Below are 14,120 nucleotides of genomic sequence, written 5' to 3' on the forward strand. Positions count from 1 at the left end.
TATGAACATGAAGGGGCCTCCAAGTGGGTTCGTGAAATAGAATTAAGGTTACTATTAATATCGATTCTTAAAACCAGTGAATGTCAAAACTGATTCCACAGCAACTGAGTACATTTTGACCTATTTTTTCAGCATTGTTTATTTTCTCGATTTTTGCAAATCTAAAGCTAGATGGTTTCAAGCTTGCGCTTCTGTAAAGAGATCTGAGAGTCTGTGAAACTACCAGGAAATTCGTTACCTTTGGATGGCCTCAATTCAATCTTTAATTTGATCTCATTAGCTGTCATTAAGTGCTGCACTCAGTGGTGTGTGGCACTGAAAAACATCAAAAACAACAAATAATTGAATAAGTCAGATTATTTTGCAGTAACAACAAAAAGATGTCCTGAAAAACATTTAAGAATTTCTTTTAATTTTGAGTGAAGATTATAATTCCATTTCTTTGAGAAAAAAAAAAATCTTTGTTTATATCAAAATCTATATCTGCACCTCTTTCTATATTTGATTTCAGTGTCATGGTTAGGAAGTAATAAGTAAGGCACCACACACTTCAAGTAAGAAATTTAAGAGACACCAAAAAGCAAAACCAGAAAACCAGTAACCAAGATAAGTGATAGATTAATGCACAATTTTTAAAAGTAAGAAACAATGCAAAATAACCCATAATAAGCAAAAATCATTATTTCATATATATGTATATATATACATATTTATATATAAACTCCAACTAGATATATTACTCCAACTAGTATATATATAATGGTGTGTGTGTGTGTATGTGTGTGTGTGTGTGTGTATTAGTTGGAGTTTATATATAAATATGTATATCTATAATAGTATATAGATTTGTATAATAGTATATATTAGTGTATATATAGTATACATATACTAATATATATACTAATACATATTAAATAGTATAATAGTCTGTACATACTATTATATATATATATATATATATACATAAAACCCCATTAAACATGCCTAGATGTCTATCTTGATCTTATTCTGTAAGAGTTAAGTTTTTGCTCTATTCTAATAGCAGAAGTTAGTATTAAGGATATAGGATTTGGGACGTCTGCTCATTTGAGCACTTTCTTTAAGAGGAACAGAAGCGGCGCGTTCCATCCTAAGTCTCCTGGCCCTTGATTGTTAAACAATATGAAATGCCAAGCCCACAGGCAGACCCCGAGAACTAGATGTGCAAGTCTTCCTGAAAACACTGATTTTCAGTGAGCTTGCTTCTCATAGGTTTGTCACCTGACATTTTATTTTTAACACAGTTAAATAGTAGCATTTGTGATTGTACCTACCTGGGGAAAAATTAACTGTTCAGACTATGTGGCCTAAGGGGATAAAATTTTCAGAATTGCATTTAGGAGTCAAAGAGAAACATCATGGGGGTGGGTAATGAATATGAAGATTATTGGATTTTAAAAATAATAACTGATTGCATTTTGTGAGAATCCCAGAAAAAAATTCATCCATTATTAAAAAGAAATAAAGCCAGGACGTAGTGATATTAGTTACCTCAAACAACATAGGATACCCTCAAATCCTTTATATTTAATGTCACTTTTTTTTATTTGAAAAAAAAGGATTTTAGCAATCTTCAAGGTTGGAAAATCATGGACAAATCAATTTTCTTTTTTAAACCCTGTTTTTAATTATGTAAATGTGGAAGAGGGAGTTAAAAAAGATCTTCCCTAAAGTTCTGCCAAGAATTATTTTTCTGTGATCACTTTGGCCAAACTAAAACAGCAGAAATTTTACTTTTTTAATTGGCTCTCTTACAAATTTGGTTTACTAGAAATGAAATTTTTTGTTTGTTTTGTTTTTTGCTTTTGAGGGCCAAACATAGAGGTTCCCAGGCAGCATACAGAGGTTCCCAGGCTAGGGGTCTAAACAGAGCTACAGCCACAGCCACAACGATGCCAGATCCAAGCAGTGTCTGCCACCTACACCTCAGCTCATGGCAACACCAGATCCTTAACCCACTGAGAGAGGCCAGGGATCAAACGCCAAACCTCATGGTTCTTAGTCGGATCCGTTCCTGCTGCACCATGAGGCGAACTCCAAAATAAAATTGTTATAATTAGTTTTTAAATTTTTGCATGAATCTAAGTCTTCTGGGAGGCATATAATTTAAATTATTATGATATAAACACAATTCAGTATGAGACACAACCTTAGTCCTCCTCATCCTGGGTTGTTTTAGTTCTTTGACATTCAACATGACTTCATTATGTTATTTTGTTCTCTTTGTTTTCGCATAGGTACTTGAATCTGATGGTCTCTAAAAGCTGACCTAAAGAGGCTGTTATTATTAACACTATTACTATCAGCGTTAACATTGTAGTTTCAATACGTGAAAAGCTAAGCTAGGGACCACCACTTTCTTTCTTCCTGGCCAATAACTGTATAGAAGTTTAAAAACAATGATGTTTTGTCTTTTCCACACAATGTTCTTACAGGAATACAGATTTCTTTCATACAGGTTTTTGGAAAGACTAAAGAGACTGGTAGCTATCATTGCAAATAATCAGAAAACAAGAAGTAGTGCATTTGATACTTTCAAGACTGTTTCCTTTGTAAATAAACACGCCAGCAAGTTTTTGTAAACCTCTTTCTTGTTTATAGATTATGATAATCAACGAAAATCAGTGATTTATTCTAGCGACCTGATCAACAGGGATTGACTATAAACTACATGTAAATGCATCCCTCATTCAACTACTACAACCGAGTTTACAATAGCCACTAAGTATGCATAAAAATAGCATTTTTACATCATGAATGCCTTATTTTTCAATACTTTTAAGAATACACACTGCACATGTCCCATTAATCAATTCGGTTATGCATGCCCGAACAGACCCAAACACGGCTTTAAAACTACTTCATTTATTCACAGAAAAACCTATTATCAGACATGATTCATCACTCTCCCTTTAGGACACTTTCAATGAAAAGTGAATGTATTTAGTTTTTATGTTCTGATAAATCAATTGCAAACAGGCTAATTAGATTTTAACATCCCCTGACTGTGTGAGCTCTTAAAAGAGAATTTTAGGGAGTTCCTGTTGTGGCTCAGTGGTAACGAACCAGACTAGTATCCATGAGGACGCCAGTTTGATCCCCGGCCTTGCTCAGTGGGTTAAGGATCCAGCATGGCGATGAGGCTTGGATCCTGTATTGCCATGGGTTTGTGGTGTAGGCTGGCAGCTACAGCTCAGATTCCACTCCTAGCCTGGGAACTGCCAAATGCTGGGGGTGCAGCCCTAAAAAGATAAATAAATAATATAATATAATTTTAAAAGCATAGAAGTAAATTTTAAAAGACTTTGTTCTAAAAGAATACAGAGATGGTATCCCAAACCAAGACAGCACCAAATCCATTAAGATCGCTCCCCTCCCCCACCCTCAAAACTGGATATGGAAACGTTCCGTTGGGGAGGAAACGCTTTGGCAATAGAGAGGATGTGAGCGGGGCTGGCTTTCACTGAAAGGACCAGTGTTGACATCATATGCAATTGTGGTAGGAAAAACCCTCAAATCTAAATGAAAAAAAATGTTAAACTATCATGAAAATAATGTTTGATTGAAATTTTCATTTCTCCATTGATTGCTGTTTAGTTCCAGCCTCAACCCACGGTAGCCAGGTGGCCACTGTGGTAGAAGAATTTCCGTTTAAAAGAGACTCATGGTTGTCCAGCTCATGCACTCAGCCGTTAGCTCCTTTCGCTGTGCTTTGTTACTAAACGTGGGCAGACCCATGGGCTAGTATAGAGTCCCAACACACTTTACACTTTTCCCTTCCAGAGTCGGTTGTAATATATGACCAAAGAGAGAGAGAGAGAGAGAGAGAGAGAGAGAGAGAGAGAGAGAGAGAGAGAGAGAGAGAGCTGGGATTTGCAGAGTCAGAGGGATCCTCCCTTTGGGATATTTATGTGGTAAGATGTTCTTCTGGAGCCACAATAGTGATCCAGCCACTAGTTTCTGTAGCAGATAAAAGTAGTCTCTCTTCCTGAATTTTCTAAGTGCATGTACCACACACAAAAATAAAACATGTTCATTCGGAAAGCTGGACTTTTTTAAACTGATAAATTCTTAGGAGCTAAACCTCATGACAAATGCTTTAGATGAAGAAAGACACGCAGTTGTGCTGGCTGCTGTTACTTTGAATATAAAGGAGCGAATCTCAAAGGGGACTTTGGGACTGCGGGGCCAGCCGTTCTATTGCCCTAGTCCGCTCCCACTCCTGGTCTGGGAGAGGAGGAGCTGAACCTTCTCCGTTTCCACTCAAATCGTGAACACCTTCACTCTCAGCTGATTCCCTTGCGTCTCATCACCACTGGGGTGGGGGGAGGGAAGAAAATGTCCTCCATCCCCAGGCCTCTCTCCCCCCACATGAAACCCATTTCTCCATCCCGACCTGGATACCCTGTATCTGCGGCTAAGATGTCACCCCTCCCTCTACTTGGAGACTAGATGCCATCCCTTCTCATCTATTCAAGGACTCCACTTCTTTAATTATCTCCTCTCTCCTACATCATCTATTTTTTCCTCCCTATGGGATCAGTCCCATCTGCTCATAAACATGCTGAACCACCTCCCACAAACGAAAGAAAGAAACATACAAAGAAAGAAAGAAAAGGAAAACTTCCCTTGACCCTGTCTTTCCCTCTAGCTCTTATGCCTTCACCCGTTTTCTCCCTTTTGCATCAAAACTTTTCTAATGTTGTCCCTCCTTGCTCCCTTTCCATTCTCCACTGAAGCTTCCTGAGTCAGGCACTTCCCCCAGCGGATGCTCAGTCACACGGTTAATTCTGTTTTCTCACAAACGGCTTCTCAATAGCATCTGATACTCAATCACATCTTAAATCACTTTCGTTACTTTGCTGTTGAGTAACCACTCTTCTCTGCCTCTTTTCAAACCCCATGGACTCTTCCTTCTCATCCTCCTGTCACGAATTTTTGTCCCTGTCTTTTTGCCTTTTCTAGGGCCGCACCCGCAGCATATGGAGGTTCCCAGGGTAGGGGTCTAATTCACCGGCCTACAGCAGAACCACAGCAACTCGGGATCTGAGCCTTGTCTGCGACCTAAGCCACAGCTCACGGCCACGCCAGATCCTTAACCCACTGAGCAAGGCCAGGGATCGAACCTGCAACCTCATGGTTCCTAGTCAGATTCGTTAACCACTGCGCCACGACGGGAACTCCTGTAACGAATTTCTTATTTGTCTCTAACTCACGACGTTGCAGTACCCCCAGCTCTAGTAGCATGCTCCCCTACTCCCATTCAATTCCTGATAGAGCGCATGCTAGCTCTACCTTTAATGACAGGTGTATGCAGAGGGAGGGCTTCTGCATTCACATCTTTAACCTCTGATCTCTTCCTCTAACTCCAAACTCATGCCCACAACTTCCTATTGTTTGTTCCCACTGGAGGATCAAATAGGCATCTGAAACACAAAACTTACCTCTTAATTTTGCTACCCCCTGAGGTTCTCAATCTTGTTGCTGCTATAGGGCCTTTGCACTGGTTTCGAATGCTCTTTCCCAGGTAGCCGCATGATTCGCTTTCTCTATCCTAGGATTCTGAGTAAGTGTTACCTCAACCGAGAGGCCTTCCCTGATGACCCTATGCAGACTGGCATCCACAGCTCCTAAAAAGATACACACCATCATTTTTTTTACATAGCACTTCATTATGCCTGGCACTAAATCATTAAATTATGTATTTATTTCTGTACTTTCTGTCTCTCCCACCAGATTTTAAGTTCTAAAAGGGCAAGATCATTTTTCTGGTGAGTTTCATTATTGCCTTCACGATGTCTATGAATGAGCAGATGTAAGGCAGAGCAGTCATACGTCAATGCATGAATTAATGAATTTTAGAAAAGCCAGGGATTGCAGCTGAAAACTTTATTTTGGTCTTTTTAAGGGCGAACCCGCGGCCTATGGAAGTTCTCAGGCTAGGGGTCAAATTGGAGCTGTAGCTGCTGGCCCACATCACAGCAACGCCAGATCCTTAACCCACTGAGTGAGGCCAGGGATCGAACCTACATCCTCACGGATACTAGTTGGATTTGTTGCTGCTGAGCCACAATAGGAACTCCCGCAACTGAAAACTCTTATCTCACTGACTGTATTAATTCTAGTCTTGATAGATAGATAAATAGATAGATAGATGATAGATAAAGGAAAGAAGGAAGGTTAAAAATAGACCAAAAAAAAAAAAAAAATCCTGGCATAGCAGAAATGAATCCTACTAGGAACCATGAGGTTGCAGGTTCGATCCCTGGCCTTGCTCAGTGGGTTAAGGATCTGGTGTCGCCGTGAGCTGTGGTGTCTGTCGCAGACACAGCTCTGATCCCGTGTTGCTGTGGCTGTGGTGTAGGCCGGCGGCTACAGCTCCAATTCGTCAGTTCCTAGCCTGGGAACCTCCATGTGCCGCTGGCACAGCCCTAAAAAGCAAAAAGACAAAAAAATAATAATAAATTAAATTAAATTAAATTAAATTAAGTTAAATAAAAATAAAGCTGTGGGTTTAGAGTGAGAAGCACTGTTCATTGCCACCAGCACTGGGTAAATATAGAGAGGTAGAAGCTGTGGATTGGTGTATGGGTTCTGGTACTTAATTATGTGATGGTAGGCAAGATGCTTCCTGATTCTTAGCATTTCACGGAGTGCTTAGAAGAGGTACATGGGAGATTTTTCTGTTTAAAATTCTATGAGATACATATTTAACTTATGGTGATGGTATACCCCTAAATAAGGCAGCAGTGCAACATCTTACAACGACAGGGATTTGAATAGTAAGAACAGATACTTTTTTCAGACTATTAAAAAAGAGACAGTCAACGTGTACTGGTCACATACGCTGAGCTACTATTGTCTTCAGTGATTTTACATGCAATTTGTCATTTAATTGTCACAACAACTTTATGGGGTAAGAAGCTATTCCACAGATAAGGAAACAGCGTTTGAGTACTGTAGGCCCTCTCCATCCGATTCAACCATCCATGGGGTACATGCAAGGGGGTGTGGAGCCTGCCCATACTGAGGGTGGGCTGCTCTCTGCTCTTTTATGTAAGGGACTTGAGCATCCATGGATTTTGGTACCCGCAGGGATCCTGAGACCAGCTGCTCACAGCTGGGGGAGGATGACTGTAGTTTGTTTGCCCCTGGGCACACTAGTAATCCCCAGAGATAGGATTCAAATCTAAATCCATTGGCCGCCTAGAGTTCAGTCAAAGTTAAGTTAGTGCGTAACAAAGAGAGATACGAAGATACAGGGAGACTAAAATATATGGACAATGAGAAGAGAAAGCAGTAGAGATAGAGAAATTCATAGATATAAAGACAAACAGAGGCCAGGAAACAGAGAAGTGACCAAAAGAGGAATGAAAAGACCTAAAGCTGATATGAGCCTGGAAATACACTTGTGAGAATTTATTAAACTCTCTCATTCTGTGTACACACACACACACACACACACACACACACTTATAATAAGAGGATTGCTGGAACTTCATTTATTTCTAACAATTTTATCCTTGCTAAAAAGCTATATGTTTTATGAAACAAACATTAGGAATATAAAACGGTGGCCTTTCAATTTCTGAATTTATTACAAAATATATCATTTAGCCCCCAGCAGACAGGACTCTGTTGGAAGGTGGCCAATCCTATCTTTCTGTGTTCCTCGCATCTGGTTGCTGACATATGTGGAATTTAGAAAACAGAGAAATCCTTTAAACAAATATCACAACTCTTTGAAAAGCATAAAAATTATGGAATCACAGGAAACTATATCCAATCACTTGTGACAGAACATACTGGAAGAATATGAGAAGAAGAATGTATATATGTATGACTGGGTCCCTTAGCTGTACAGCAGAAATTGGCAGAACATTGTAAATCAACTTACTTTAATTAAAAATTTTTGAAGAATATACATACTTACAAAGCAAATCTTTCTTCATGTGATTCAAATCACTTTATTGAGCTGTTTCTATATAGCATTGACATGATTATTCTAATATAGTATGGATAATTGATCCCTAAATTCTGGCTGCTTTTTCTTGCTATAAATAGGTTGCTGAATTATTTATTAGATTCTCAATGAAAGTGATACAGACTTTCATGTCTCTGTTTGCAGATCTAGAATGGCAACCTAAATGAACTCAAATTTCATCTTCTACATGGACTATAATCCATGTCTGGGTAGCAAAGGGAAATTTTAGTACATGGAATCTATTCTGAAACCACTGCCATTTTTTTTGCTTTTAAGTGTACGTCATTTTTTACTTGGATGGTGCCCATTATATTTTGTTTAAAGGCTTCTTTGGCAACATGCTTCACAAGTTATTCTTCCAAATATCATCCCATGGCCTTTGGGGGGAAAATAAAAACTTAATGGATTTACTTTATGGAAAAAAATGTGCTCTCTTGTGACCACAAGGTGGCACAATGGTGACCAAAAATAGTCAACATCCTAATACAATTGCAATTACCAGAGGCTTTTACATAATTGCTATTATTATACTATTGTTATTATTATCACTATGGTATTCCAAAAGACCAACACCTCACCCTAGCCTTTGGTGGAAAAGAGAAAGTGCTTTTTTTTTAAATGTTTTTATCTTCTTCTTCCTGCCTGCAGAGTCATTAATATTTTGCTTTCCTGCATTTACCAAACCCCCCAGAAAGGACAAGCAGGTGTGCAGATCCTTCATTTAAGGCCTAAAGCTTTAGAATAACGAGTAACAACATAGATAATGCTACATTTCTAGAGAAGGATAAACAAAACTTTATACTGTTTGGTGGAGCTGATGCTGCTCTCAGTTAACGTTGTAGTCTTTCATGACTACTCTGATAGTTATTTGTAATGCAAGAATAAAAAAGCCATTTTGGAAACTCTGGTTTACAGTAAAGATTAAGATTTGTTATTTGCAAATTGCTATTTCTCTGGGTCCCACGCCAGGCGTGATACTGGAAAGAACACCCAGAATATCCCAATGTGTTCTCCATTATTTTATGATTGTTTGGGATTGAGATTAGACTATCTCTCCTCATGGCTCAGGGGACTAGGATACGACTGGGGTCTGGGACTCTGGGTGCTGAAATCATAGTCAGTTATGTACTTATCGGGAAGACGTTAAAGAGCAGAGCCACTTTTTCCCCAGTGGAAATGAAAGACAAGCTGGCCAGGGACAGTTGTCTAAGTCATTCACTGCACAAGTCAACCAATCTGAAGAAGCACCTTTTAATAATAACACGAAGGGCTAAAGGCACCCTCTACTGAGCATTGGCCCCCAACTTCCATAGATTGAGCATTCTAGTATTTCAAAAATTTAGTACCGTATTTGATTCCTTTGTTCTCTGGTCATCACTTTAGGCCGCCTCATCAAATGTAGCCGTGCTCTACTTTAGATGCTACATTTTTTACTGCCACTGCTTGCTTCTTGCATGATAATTACAAAAAGCAGTATTTCATTTTTTTTATAAAATCAGATTTTTAAAAGACTTTTTAAAGCCCTGAAAGTTTGCTGTTTAAAATAGATCCAGTTTTAGAAAAGTATAGTAATATGAAACCCGAAAACTCAGTTCAACAGATAGTATTGTTGTAAATGAATTATTGATTTATTATCTTGAGACATTAAATGTACATTGCAATTAATTATACATTAAGGAAAGACTTTAAAAGAAGGCGAAAATAACATGAAAGAAGAATTCTTCTGTTAGATTTAGATGGTCCAATAATCATAATAGGAAAGATTGCAGTGAATTATGTATGTTAATGGGAAAAAAAGCTTTAAAAAAACAAGAAACCAAAAAAAAAAAATCAGGACTAGAAGTAGAGTGAGGGAAAATCATCACGTTTTGGGGGCTTCCAAGAATCATGAAAAAATTTTAAGCAACATTTATTCCAGAGGTATTTGGAATCAGTGGACCAGAGATGTTGAGTAACTTCCCCAAATCCCAGAGCTCATTGGTGACAGCGCGGGGACTAAAACCAGTTATTCTTGGGAGCAGGAAGATAATACATTTAGAAACCTTACCTCAGACATCAACTTACACATCACAATGAAAGCATGAATATTTAGAAAAAACAATTTTGTGATCATGAACAGAGCCTTGTTATTCTACAGCCAACGATGCTTTTGCTTCCCGGTTCCTTTGAAACATACTACTGACACCAATACATACGGAGGAACACCAGACTTGTTAGTTTATTGAGCAACTCCTATGTGCCAGAGAATTCTGTCTTTGTGCCTATCTTCACTTACACACATATGGGCACACATATGTGTGAATTGTGAAGAGTAAGTGTATCAGGGAGTTCCCGTGGTGGCTCGGTAGTAACAAACCCCACTAGTATCCATAAATGAGGACGTGGGTTTGATCCCTGGCCTTGCTCATTGGGTTAAGAATCCAGTGTTGCCGTGAGCTGTGGTGTAGGTCACAGACTCAGCTTGGATCTGGCATTGCTGTGGCTGTGGTGTAGGCTGGCAGCTGTGCCTCCAATTTGACCCCTAGCCTGGGAACTTCCATACGCTGCAAGTGCAGCCCTAAAAACCAAAAAAAAAAAAAAAAAAAAAAAAAAGAGTGTATCAGGATACATGTGCGTTGAATACCCTGAGAGACTCTTCACAGCCTACAAGGTCAGTGTTATTCTCTCATATAATATACTCATAATTCATATATACTATGTATTATGTGATTGTAAAATATATACTTACAATATAAAATTTCTTATACTATGTAACAGTATATTCTATAATGCTATATAATATATAATAATGGGAGTATTTGCGTATGGTATACTCATGTGGTATATCTCATATAATATACTCAAGAAGAAGCTGAGACTCAGGGACAATTAGGGCATTTCCCAGTTCACACAGCCGGCAAGGGGCACACATGGAATTTGAATCCACTTCCGTCTGATGTAAAGTCCATGATCCCCCTACTACAGTAGGTCACATGTTAGAGAAATAGACTGGCTATCCCCATCCCAAATGAGTTCAACACCTCCTTTCTGGCACAACAAGTGAGGTTGCCAGTTTCCTGGGTGGGTTGCACATTCATGGGACCTGCCAGCATATCACAGACCAAGGTTTTCCAAGCTCAATATTCGCAGCAGCTTATTTGGGTTACAATAGGTCATTTTTGGATAATGAGATTGTTCCTCCTGGGACCCCTCTAACTTAGTGAAAAATAATGTGACCTTTGAATACGATACAATGTATTATGATATAAAGTAGTTAAAGGCTTTTTGAAATAGCTTAAATTTAATGCCCAGCAGTTATTTTACACAGGGGCGTACCCTGTGTGATGGAGTCTGTGTAGTCTGGTTTTCCCTTGGCTTGGCACTGTTTAGTAAGCCCTCTACGGATCTGAGCAGTGTTTTTATTCTCAAAGCACCATTTTACTGAATCCCAAAGCCTCACTCAATGGAGAGGAAGTGTGATTTACTTAATCCAAAGTGCTTTTGGTAAGATCGAATACAAACCCTTCCCATCTGGGTGGCAATAATTTATACTCCTTCTACCAAATGATGGCTCATTTTATTTATTTATTTTGGCTTAAGTCAATGTGGAAAGCTAAGGGGTATACATTAATTGAAAAGACTAAGAGAAAGGAAGAGTTTGCTGCTGGCGATCATAATAGAAGCTTGCACTTACCACCATTCACTCTGTGCCAACTACTGTTCTAAACACTTTACAAATATTATCTCGCTTAATCCTTACAGCAGCTGTGAGGTGGGTGCTATTATTTTCCTCGCAGTTGAGAAAACTAGGGCAGAGAGAGAAAGAAAATTGCCCAAAGTGACACGGGAAGAAAAGAGTAGACTTAGACTCCAAACCTAGGCCATCTGGTCCATAAGCCTGCACTCAATCTCAATTGAACGCAGCAGGCAAAACTGCACATAAAGAAACTAAGAATCATGACCAGCAAACACATGAAAAAATGCTCAACATCACTGATTATAAGAGAAATGCAAATCAAAACAACCATGAGATACCACCTCACACCAGTCAGAATGGCCATCATTAATAAGTCCACAAATAACAAGTGCTGGAGGGGCTGTGGAGAAAAGGGAACCCTCCTGCACTGCTGGTGGGAATGTAAACTGGTACAGCCACTATGGAGACGAGTTTGGAGATACCTTAGAAATCTATACATAGAACTTCCATATGGCCCCACAATCCCACTCTTGGGCATATATCCGGACAAAACTCTACTTAAAAGAGACACATGCACCTGCATGTTCATTGCAGCACTATTCACAATAGCCAGGACATGGAAACAACCCAAATGTCCATCAACAGATGACTGGATTCGGAAGAGGTGGTATATATACACAATGGAATACTACTCAGCCATAAAAAAGAATGACATAATGCCATTTGCAGCAACATGGATGGAACTAGAGAATCTCATACTGAGTGAAATGAGCCAGAAAGACAAAGGCAAATACCATATGATATCACTTATAACTGGAATCTAATATCCAGCACAAATGAACATCTCCACAGAAAAGAAAATCATGGACTTGGAAAATAGACTTGTGGTTGCCTGATGGGAAAGGGAGGGAGTGGGAGGGATCAGGATCTTGGGCTTATCAGACACAACTTAGAATAGATTTACAAGGAGATCCTGCTGAGTAGCATTGAGAACTATGTCTAGATACTCATGTTGCAACAGAAGAAAGGGTGGGGGAAAAAATGTATACATGTAAGGATAACTTGATCCCCTTGCTGTACAGTGGGGAAAAAATAAATTAAAAAAAAAAAAAAAGAAAAGAAACCAAGAATCAGAAACTCCAGCTAAGTTGCTTCACATTGCACAATTAATGAGCCAAGCCAAGTGTTGGCAGCCCAGGGCTTGGGGCTCTCTCAGCTTGGGCTCCTTTCCTTGGTCTTGCCTCAGAAATGAACCACATCCATTCAGTGTTTGCTTCATCACACTGCTCATGGTGTTTGCTTCTTCCCTAAGGCTGGCCCTGCTGGAGGACCATTTCTGCTTCCAACGTGAAAGGCTTGGTGGCTGGGTCAGTAAGCAGGGATATGATCCCTTGTCTGTTAGCATTGCCCTGGAAAGGGGTTGAGAATTTTCTGTAATTTTTTTGGAGCATAGTTGATTTACCATGCAGTGTTCATTTCTGCTGTATAGCAAAGTGATTTGGCCGTACATATAGAAACATCCATTCCCATATAGGTTATCACAGAATGTTAGGAAGAGTTCCCTATGCTATACAGCAGGTCCCCATTGACCATCCATTCTATATAAAATAGTGTGTATATGCCATCCCAAGCTCCCAGTCCTTCCCTCCCCACCCACCCCTTCCCCTTTGGTAATAGCAAGTTTTTTTTTCAAAGTCTGTGAAGTGTTTCTATTTTGTAAGTTTATTTGTATTATTTTTTTAGATTCCACATATAAGTGATACCATAGCTGTCTCTCTCTGTCTGACTTACTTCACTTAGTATGATAATCTCTAAGGTTCATCCATGTTGCTACACATGCCATCATTTCATTCTTTTTTATGGCTGAGTAGTATTCCATTGTCTATATGTACCATATCTTCTTTATCCATTCTTCTGTTGATGGACATTTCAGTGGCTTCCATGTCTTGGTATTGTAAATACTGCTGCTATAAACACTGGGGTGCATATATTCTTTGAATTATGGCTTTCTCCAAAGAGACGCCCAGGAGTGGAATTGCTGGATCACATGGTAATTCTACGTTTAGTTTTCTGAGGAACCCCCATACTGTTTTTCATACTTATACCAATTTGTATTCTCACCAACCATGTAGGAAGGTTCCCTTTGGGTGAGACTTTTTTAAATGCCCTCATTTTGTTTACATTTCAGAGAAGATGAAGCTCATTCATCATTTTTCTTACCAGCTGTTTCCCACATTGTTTTCCTTGCCCACACTCTAGCCTTTCTAAAAAAATTAATGACCAATTAACAGTTCTATTCAGAAGCACTTCTAGAAAATAATGGGCTTCTGTTTAGCAAAGGGTCTTTTTTTTTTCTTCTTTTTTAGGGCCACACCCAGGCATATGGGGGTTCCTAGGCTAGAGGTCGACTCAGACCTGTAG

At 39.2% G+C, this 14,120-nt stretch overlaps 1 protein-coding gene across 3 annotated transcripts in view; it reads right to left on the bottom strand.

The window, feature by feature from the left end:
- KCNJ16 (potassium inwardly rectifying channel subfamily J member 16) overlaps nt 1-14,120 on the bottom strand; it is a 499,644-nt gene that overhangs the window by 5,273 nt on the left and 480,251 nt on the right. For 2 of the 3 annotated variants that reach the window (XM_084983839.1, XM_084983838.1), the window contains exon 3: nt 239-315. In XM_084983839.1, the coding sequence (XP_084839965.1) occupies nt 287-315 (29 nt within the window). In that variant the 3' untranslated portion in view covers nt 239-286. Of the gene's footprint in view, nt 1-238; nt 316-5,483; nt 5,670-14,120 lie in introns of all 3 variants that reach the window. The other variant, XR_014820848.1, reaches the window with a different exon arrangement.

The sequence above is a fragment of the Sus scrofa genome, chromosome 12, assembly GCF_054392235.1.
Source record: "Sus scrofa isolate SSC_HxYL_T2T_F1_AM1 chromosome 12, Sscrofa_HxYL_maternal_Yorkshire_Landrace_v2.0, whole genome shotgun sequence".
Classification (NCBI taxonomy): Eukaryota; Metazoa; Chordata; class Mammalia; order Artiodactyla; family Suidae; genus Sus; species Sus scrofa.